The 9,649-nt window shown below is 43.0% G+C and overlaps 1 protein-coding gene across 8 annotated transcripts in view; it reads left to right on the top strand.

The window, feature by feature from the left end:
• Positions 1-9,649, top strand: part of DEPDC5 (DEP domain containing 5, GATOR1 subcomplex subunit) — an 84,061-nt gene that overhangs the window by 569 nt on the left and 73,843 nt on the right. For all 8 annotated transcript variants that reach the window (XR_011362096.1, XM_069961220.1, XM_069961217.1 and 5 more), the window contains exons 2-6: positions 5,010-5,097; positions 5,624-5,670; positions 6,292-6,377; positions 6,658-6,741; positions 8,045-8,094. Coding sequence is in view for 7 of the 8 variants with exons in the window: in XM_069961220.1 (XP_069817321.1) it covers positions 5,010-5,097; positions 5,624-5,670; positions 6,292-6,377; positions 6,658-6,741; positions 8,045-8,094 (355 nt within the window). In the remaining variant the exon portion in view is untranslated. The remainder of the gene's footprint in view (positions 1-5,009; positions 5,098-5,623; positions 5,671-6,291; positions 6,378-6,657; positions 6,742-8,044; positions 8,095-9,649) is intronic.

The raw sequence follows: 9,649 nt of genomic DNA, 5'->3' as shown, positions 1-9,649 counted from the left end.
CGAAGTCCCTTACCCCTACCCTACACCACTGCCAGGACACTAGTCTGCTCTATTAGTATCTTAGGATAGATATATGTGTATCCCAGGCAGGTTTACATCCAGTTATTGTAAAATTACCAACCACATCTGCTGAAAGTTTGTTCCAAGCATCTACTACTCTTTTAGTAAACTAATATTTTTTTTGTGTTGCTTCTGATTTTTTCCCCCAACTAACCTCAGATTGTGTCTCCTTGTTCTTCAGTTAAAGAGTCAATGCCGTTTAAATATTTTTGCAGAAAACAATAGTACAGGCGATTTTAAGAAACTTTGTAATTGGGTTTATTAGCCGAAAAATGCATTTTTATAATGAGAAATCAGTTTAAAGGTCTCCCCCCTGTCTTCATGGTTCTCTTATGGAGAGGGGAGGGGTGGAGGGAGATGAGGCACCAAAACAATACAACAAAGAGTTAATTTACAGCTACATCAGTGGGCTGTCTAATCTGAAGTCAGCACTGACCTCTCTGACCTCTGAATACCGGCTTTCTTACAGGTCCGGCTGTGTAATCCTTTGTTCTCTGCTGGTGACTAATCTTCCTCCTCCCCTCTCCATAGAACAGACAGGGCTCGACTGATGTAAAAGAGTTGAGATTTCCTGATAATGAGCAGTGGATGAGAGAGAGGAGGGAGGGGAGGGGGGGCTGGGGAAAGTCTTTCTGAATGCAGATAATGGCATATTTGCATATAAATCCATTTACAACGTTTCTTAAAATCGCCTGTACTATTGATTTCTGAAAAGAAAAAAAAACCTGACAAGAGACAGGTTTGTTTTTTTTATTATTAAAAACACTTTCGTCCTGAACCTTATTTAGTCCTTTAACATATTTAAAGGTTTTGATCATGTCCCCCAAAGAAGGAAGACACGTTAGGCTGGAAACACACAGGCAATTTCTGATGCAGTTTTTATTTTAATTAAATAGCATTAAAACTGCATTAATAACTGGATGTTTGATTCTAGCCTTAAAGGGGTATTCTGCTCAAACATAACTTTGCATATGTTGCTGCCCATGGTGAGACTAACAATTTCATCCATACTTGTTATTATCTATTCAGTCTCCTTCCCCCAGTTCTGAGCTTCTGCTTTCTGCTGAAGACACAAAAATCTGTGTGTGAGCTTTTCTCTCCATCTCCCCCTCCCTTCGGAGATGGCTGATGTAAACAAGTCCCTACCTGCAACTTTGTAATGCTGAGAGGGATAATCACAGTGCGTTCATCAGCAACTTGACCTCCGATTAACCCTGCCAGCATTACAAAGAAGCTACAAAGTTTCAGATAAAGCCTGCCAGGGGCTTGTTTACATCAGCCATCTCAGAAAGGAGGGAGGAGGAGAGGGGGATGGAGAGAACAGCCCTATACAGATTTTTGTGTCTTCAGCAGGAAGCAGCAGGTCAGAATTGGGGGAAGGAGACTGAATAGATAATAATAAGTATGGAAGGAATTGTTAGTCTCACTATGGGCAGCAACATATCAAAAGTTATGTTTGAGCTGAATACCCCTTTTAAACTCAGATTAGTGGCAGCAAGCAGTTGGGACTTTATCAGATGTCAGGAAGTAGTGTCCCTTAGTCACAGCCTGCTCCGATGTAAGGGTGCGTGCAATTATGCCAGAAGCTGGGGTGGATTAACGCGAAAATCTTTTCCTTTCAAATCCACTGATTTCAGAAAGTTATATACATTTGTAATTTACTTTTATTTAAAAATATCGAGTCCTCCAGCACTTATCAGCTGCTGTATGTCCTGCAGGAAGTGGTGTTCTCTTTCCAGTCTGACACAGTGCCTTCTACTGCCACCTCTATCCATGTCAGGAACTGTCCAGAGCAGGAGAGGCGTTCTATGGGGATTTGTTATTGCTCTGGATTCTGGCCTATACTATAGCCCTGCCAGGCAGCCTGGATTTTACCCTATGCTATAGCCCTGCCAGGCAGTCTGTATTCTGGCCTATACTATAGCCCTGCCAGGCAGTCTGTATTCTGGCCTATACTATAGCCCTGCCAGGCAGCCTGGATTCTGGCCTATACTATAGCCCTGCCAGGCAGTCTGTATTCTGGCCTATACTATAGCCCTGCCAGGCAGTCTATATTCTGGCCTATACTATAGCCCTGCCAGGCAGTCTGTATTCTGGCCTATACTATAGCCCTGCCAGGCAGTCTGTATTCTGGCCTATACTATAGCCCTGCCAGGCAGTCTGTATTCTGGCCTATACTATAGCCCTGCCAGGCAGTCTGTATTCTGGCCTATACTATAGCCCTGCCAGGCAGTCTGTATTCTGGCCTATACTATAGCCCTGCCAGGCAGTCTGTATTCTGGCCTATACTATAGCCCTGCCAGGCAGTCTGTATTCTGGCCTATACTATAGCCCTGCCAGGCAGTCTGTATTCTGGCCTATACTATAGCCCTGCCAGGCAGTCTGTATTCTGGCCTATACTATAGCCCTGCCAGGCAGTCTGTATTCTGGACTATACTATAGCCCTGCGAGGCAGTCTGTATTCTGGACTATACTATAGCCCTGCGAGGCAGTCTGTATTCTGGCCTATACTATAGCCCTGCCAGGCAGTCTGTATTCTGGCCTATACTATAGCCCTGCCAGGCAGTCTGTATTCTGGCCTATACTATAGCCCTGCCAGGCAGTCTGTATTCTGGCCTATACTATAGCCCTGCCAGGCAGTCTGTATTCTGGCCTATACTATAGCCCTGCCAGGCAGTCTGTATTCTGGAATATACTATAGCCCTGCGAAGCAGTCTGTATTCTGGCCTACAGTCATGGCCAAAAGTTTTGAGAATGACACAAATATATTTTCACATGATCTGCTGCCCTCTGCTTTTTATTTGTGTTTGTCAGATGTTTTTATCACATACAGAAATTTAATTGCAATCATATTATGAGTAACAAAAGCTTATATTGACAGTTAGAATAGTCAATATTTGCAGTGTTGACCCTTCTTCTTCAGGACCTCTGCAATTCTCCCTGGCTGCTCTCAATCAACTTCTGGACCAAATCCTGACTGATAGCAGTCCATTCTTGCACAATCAATGCTTGCATTTTGTCAGAATTTGTTAGTTTTTGTTTGTCCACCCGTCTCTTGATGATTGACCACAAGTTCTCAATGGGATTAGGATCTGGGGAGGCCATGGACCCAAAATCTCTATGTTTTGTTCCCTGAGCCATTTAGTTATCACCTTTGCTTTATGGCAAGGTGCTCCATCGCCAAACTGCTCTTGGACGGTTGGGAGAAGTTGCTCTTGGAGGACATTCTGGTACCATTCTTTATTCATGGCTGTGTTTTTAGGCAAGACTGTGAGAGAGCCAATTCCCTTGGCTGAGAAGCAACCCCACACATGAATGGTTTCAGGATGCTTTACAGTTGGCATGAGACAAGACTGGTGGTAGCGCTCACCTCGTCTTCTCCGAATAAGCTGTTTTCCAGATGTCCCAAACAATCGGAAAGGGGATTCATCAGAGAAAATGACTTTACCCCAGTCCTCAGCAGTCCACTCCCTGTACCTTTTGCAGAATATCAGTCTGTCCCTGATGTTTTTTATGGAGAGAAGTGGCTTCTTTGCTGCCCTCCGTGAGACCGGGCCTTGCTCCAAGAGTCTCCGCCTCACAGTACGTGCAGATGCACTCACACCTGCCTGCTGCCATTCCTGAGCAAGCTCTGCACTGCTGGTAGCCCGATCCCAGGCTGAAACACTTTTAAGAGACGGTCCTGGCTCTTGCTGGATTTTCTAGGGCGCCCTGGAGCCTTTTTGGCAACAATGGAACCTCTCTCCTTGAAGTTCTTGATGAGATTGTTGACTGAGGTGCAATCTTTCTAGCTGCGATACTCTCCCTGTTAGGCTATTTTTGTGCAGTGCAATAATAACTGCACGTGTTTCTTTAGAGATAACCATGGTTAACAGAAGAGAAACAATGATGCCAAGCACCAGCCTTCTTTTAAAGTGTCCAGTGGTGTCATTCTTACTTAATCATGACAGATTGATCTCCAGCCCTGTCCTCATCAACATCCACACCTGTGTTAATGGAGCAATCACTGAAACGATGTTAGCTGGTCCTTTTAAGGCAGGGCTGCAATGATGTTGAAATGAGTTCTGGGGGATAAAGTTCATTTTCTAGGCAAATATTGACTTTGCAAGTAATTGCTGTTAAGCTGATCACTCTTTATAACATTCTGGAGTATATGCAAATTGCCATTTTAAAAACTGAAGCAGTAGCCTTTGTAAAAATTAATATTTGTATCATTCTCAAAACTTTTGGCCATGACTGTATACTGTAGCCCTGCGAGGCAGCCTGGATTCTGACCTATACTATAGCCCTGTGAGGCAGTGTGTATTCTGGCCTATACTATAGCCCTGCGAGGCAGTCTGGATTCTGACCTATACTATAGCCCTGTGAGGCAGTCTGTATTCTGGCCTATACTATAGCCCTGCCAGGCAGTCTGGATTCTGACCTATACTATAGCCCTGTGAGGCAGTCTGTGTTCTGGCCTATACTATAGCCCTGCCAGGCAGCCTGGATTCTGGCCTATACTATAGCCCTGCCAGGCAGCCTGGATTCTGGCCTATACTATAGCCCTGCCAGGCAGCCTGGATTCTGACCTATATTATAGCCCTGTGAGGCAGTGTGTATTCTGGCCTATACTATAGCCCTGCGAGGCAGCCTGTATTCCGGCCTATACTATAGCCCTGCGAGGCAGCCTGGATTCTGACCTATATTATAGCCCTGTGAGGCAGTCTGTATTCTGGCCTATACTATAGCCCTGCGAGGCAGTCTGTATTCTGGCCTATACTATAGCCCTGTGAGGCAGTGTGTATTCTGGCCTATACTATAGCCCTGCCAGGCAGCCTGGATTCTGGCCTATACTATAGCCCTGCAAGGCAGTCTGTATTCTGGCCTATACTATAGTAAAGCAATAAAGCTGTTTACCATATCTTATCTGTTTTTATAAACTGTGTTCCATATTTTGTCTTTTTCAGATGATGAACTAGTAATAAATCCTAAGATTTTCCCTCATATCAAGCTGGGAGACATTGTAGAGATTGCCCATCCCAATGATGAGTACAGGTGAGAATGTGTGCAGGTGTGGTGTAGTGACAGGATAGAAGTGTGGAGTGCGGTCTTCCTACTGCTGCCTGCAAGGGCTAGAGAATAATACAGTACTCTGTACTCCCTCCTCCCCCTCCTCCTGGGCTGCCGCTCTGATCCTCCCCGCTCAGTCTGTTTAATCACCTTCATAATGGATTTTCCCGCCTCTCCTGATAACATTTGGAACACTTTGTGAGTGGCTCCAGAGAGTCCAGGAGAGGTGGGAGACCACGTCATCAGGGTAAGTACACCTAGGTTTGGATTGGAGTGCCGACGCTGGGGCAGGAGAGATGAGTACAATGCAGTTTATTATATTTTAGCCCTGGCTTGCAGCAGATAGTGGTTTTTTTTTCTTGTTTTTTTTTTTTTTTATTAAATCAGAGAACCACTTTAAGTACCAAAACTATGTGATATTCTGCATTTGACTGTTACTTTACAGAGGTTAATGAATGTGGTAGTCAGATGATGTTTGTTATGTGCTTCATTGTGTTCTTTGTGTTTTTAGTCCTCTTTTGCTGCAGGTAAAGTCACTAAAAGAAGATTTACAGAAAGGTAAACATTGCTTTCATCTGTCTCCCTTACATCATTTTCTTTCTTTACTTCTTTTGTATTAAAGGGGTATTCCACTCAGGTATAGTACATGTTAAATAAGCCCCCTCCTGGGGATTAACAATTCATTCCAATCATGTCATCTCTTTTTCTGTCTCCTTTCCCCAGTTCTAAGCCTGCTCCTTTATGCTGAAGACACAGAAAACTGTCTGTGAGTTTTTTCTCTGTCTCCCCCTCCCTTTGGAGATTGCTCGTGTAAACAAGATCCTGTCCACCTGTCTCTGCACTGTGTAATGCAGGAGTCCCTGTCTGCCTGTCTCTGCACTGTGTAATGCAGGAGGGTCAAGTTCTTGTGACCTCGCTGTGATTAACCCCCCCCCCCCCCAGCCTCACAGAGTGGAGAAACGGTTAGTCAGGAACACTTTTTACATGATTGGAGGGAGAGAAAAGCTCACACAGTTTTCTGCGTCTTCGGCAGACAGCAGCAGCTCACAACTGGGGGAAGGAGACTGAATAGATAAAACAAGTATGGAATGAATTGTTAGTCTCCTGAAGGGGGGATAATTCAACATGTATTTTATCTGAGTGGGATACCCCTTTAATGACAGTTTTTTCTCCCCACAGAGACTGTCAGCGTTGATCAGACAGTGGCTCAGGTGTTTCGGCTCAGAGCTTACCAAGATGTCTTTGTCAATGTGGTTGACCCAAAGGTAAGATTCGTCTTGCTCAGATTATGTAGTGTACTGCTGGAACATTTCTGACAGTATACATTTCTTTTTTCCTATAAGTGTTTATAGTCTGTTCCGTAGAAGAATCCACCAAAGTTTAATGTATTTCATCAAAAGGGCAGATTTGTATGTAGAATGCACCTCAAACTACTGGACTGGGTATTAGTTATCTTGGTGTTGTTTAGTGTATAATTTTACCATACTATTTGCCTATTTTACATTGTTGTTTGTCTATCTTTTATCATGATGAATGTCATCTTAGGATGTCACGCTTGACTTAGTGGAGTTAACGTTTAAAGACCAATACATAGGACGCGGAGACATGTGGAGGCTGAAGAAGAGTTTAGTAAGTTGTGGAGCTAAACCTATCAAATTGTAAAAGTAATAAAATGTCTGCAGTTGGGTTGAGACATTCCTGTGGTTGGTTTAGAGATTACACGCGCAGCCTGCAGCGCTTCCCTGTGGTCCTTAAAGGGATATTCTGGTTATATAAAATACCTGTTGATTCTTGCCTCCTCCTGGAGACTAACAATTTGTTCTATACTTTATTATTTTTTTCAGTCTTCTTCCCCCAGTTCAGAGCTGCTGCTTTCTGCTGAAGACACAGAAAACTGTGTGTAAGCTGTTCACTCAGCCTCTGCTCTGATCTCCCTCCTACCCCCCTCCCTTCCGGGATGGCTCACATAAACAGCATCCCTGGCCTGTTTTCTCTGCACTCTGTAATGCCGGGGTAATCTGAGTTCAAGTTGCTGGTGATCTCAGAGATGAGACGTCTCTGAAGGGTGGGGGGAACAGCTTACACACAGTTTTCTGTGTCCTCAGCACAAAGCAGTAGCTCAGAACTGGGGGTGGGAGACCGAATAGATATTAACAAGTATGGAATGAATTGTTAGTCTCCGGAATGGGGGATGATTCAACATGTATTTTACTTAACCAGATTACCCCTTTAACTGGAAAATCTAACATTGGCCTTAAACCATAAAGTACTGTGCATCCCTCATCTGTGTTCCCTTTAAGTAGTCTAAGTTTTTAGTTTACATACAGTTATATGGATATGTTCAAAAAATTGTGATTTTAGTATTAATAGGTAACTGGTGTACAAGGATGTTATTTCCACCCTAAGGCCCAGTTCACACTGAGCAAATAAAGCGGAATGTCTCTTCTCTGAGCAGAGAGTGGCGGGAGTGGACACGCACGCGCCCTCTCATTCACTCAAAGCAGGACACTGAGTACAGCGGGATTCAACTGTATTTGCTCAGTGTGAACTGGGCCTCAATGTATAAATAAACCCTTCTAGACTTAAAGGGGTACTCCGGGCGGGAGGGCTTATTTTCTCTATGGTTGGAAACGCGGGTATGAAAGCAACGTTGTCAGTTTTCCTTCCCTGGTTCCAGCGCTGGGTCCCGCATCAACCTGCTCCGGTCCCCGGCCACTTCCAGGTCTATGACGTGGCTTGAGATATGATGTTTCAAGCTCGCTCAGCCATTCAGTGGCTCAAGCGGGGTGCCGCCCGGAGTACCCCTTTAATAGGAAAAAATTAAATACGTCTTCTCCTATTTTTTGGCATTTGTGGAGGATCTGTTGATCCCTTACTAACTATTTTGTATGTCCTATTACAACTTAACATTCCATATTCATGTATCTTGTAGGTCAGCTCTTGTGCATACATTACCCAGAAAGTGGAGTATGCTGGAATCAGGTTGGTAACCATAGTGATTCCTTACATATTAAAGCAAACCTGTCGGGAACATTGGGGGCGATATCAAACATGGTGTAAAGTGAAACTGGCTCTGTTGCCCCTAGCAACCAATCAGATTCTATCTTTCATTTTCCAAAGAGTCTGTGAGGAATGAAAGGTGGAATCTGATTGGTTGCTAGGGGCAACTGAGCCAGTTTCACTTTACACCATGTTTGATAAATCTCCTCCATTGTTTTTTAAGAAATCAACAGGAGTTGTGACTAGAGATGAGTGAATTTACAGTAATAACTTAGCAAATTGATTCATTATTTTGACAATCCGCTTATCAGCTGTCTACCTTGAAACTCACTGCCGCTCCTCCCTGGGTGCTGGGAAAAGCTGAATCCAGTGCTGGGAAACTTCTCCCAGTTTCCCAGGACTGGATCCAGCTTTTCCCAGCACCCGGGGAGGAGCGGCACAGAGTTACAAGGCAGCCGGCTAATAAGCGGATTGTCAAGATAATGAATCAATTTGCTAAGTTATTACCTTAAATTTTCTACTTGTGATCACGGTTTTGCAATATACTTGGTTTATTATTATTATTATTATTATTATTATTTATTTTCTATTTTTTTTTATTATTTCTATGTTAATATCAATGTCATACATGCAGCCAAAGCCAAACTGTGGTCCATGCTCCCTCCGTGCCTTTATTTGGTTTTGGGTAAAAAAAATACGCATCCGTTTTGATCCTTTTTTTTTTTTTTTTTTTTTTTTTTATAATGGAAGTCAAAGGAAAAACGGATCAAAATGGATTGCACAAAATTGCATTTGTTTTTCTATCTGTTTTTCATCCGTTGTTTTTTTTTTTTTGCAAAAACAAATAAGAAAAACAGACTGCAAAACCATAGTGTGGCCCTAGCCTAATTACGTGATTAACTTTTGTAATTATACTATCAGCTCTGCAGCTTACCAGGAGACAATGCTCTTTGTTATGTAACAATTCAGTCAGTATAAGGCTGGGTTCACACTATGTATATTTCAGGCTGTATTTGGTCCTCATGTCAGGTCCTCATAGCAACCAAAACCAGGAGTGGATTGAAAACCCAGAAAGGATCTGTTCACACAATGTTGAAATTGAGTGGATGGCCGCCATATAACGGTAAATAACTTCCATTATTTCAATATAACAGCCGTTGTTTTAAAATAACAGCAAATATTTGCCATTAAATGACGGCCATCCACTCAATTACAACATTATGTGAACATAGCCTTTCTGTGTTTTCAATCCACTCCTTGTTTTGGTTGCTATACAGCCTCAAACATACAGCCTCAAATATACGTAGTGTGAACCCAGCCTAAATGTAGCCCGACATGTGCAGATACTCATCCATGTACAGAATAAAAAAAAAAAAAAAAAATTTTAAGTAAAGGGGAAAAAAAACAACAACACATGTAGGTCAAATCAAGGAGAGATTCAAATGCATGGCCAGGGATAATTTCTATGTTTGTGATATATTATTCTGCATGGTAACAACTATTGTATTAGCACCTTTATGGTGTGCATTATATAAAT

Source organism: Dendropsophus ebraccatus, chromosome 3 (assembly GCF_027789765.1).
Source record: "Dendropsophus ebraccatus isolate aDenEbr1 chromosome 3, aDenEbr1.pat, whole genome shotgun sequence".
Lineage (NCBI taxonomy): Eukaryota > Metazoa > Chordata > Amphibia > Anura > Hylidae > Dendropsophus > Dendropsophus ebraccatus.
The sequence above is the reverse complement of the archived record's forward strand: the minus strand, read 5'-3'. Positions and strand labels throughout refer to the sequence as shown.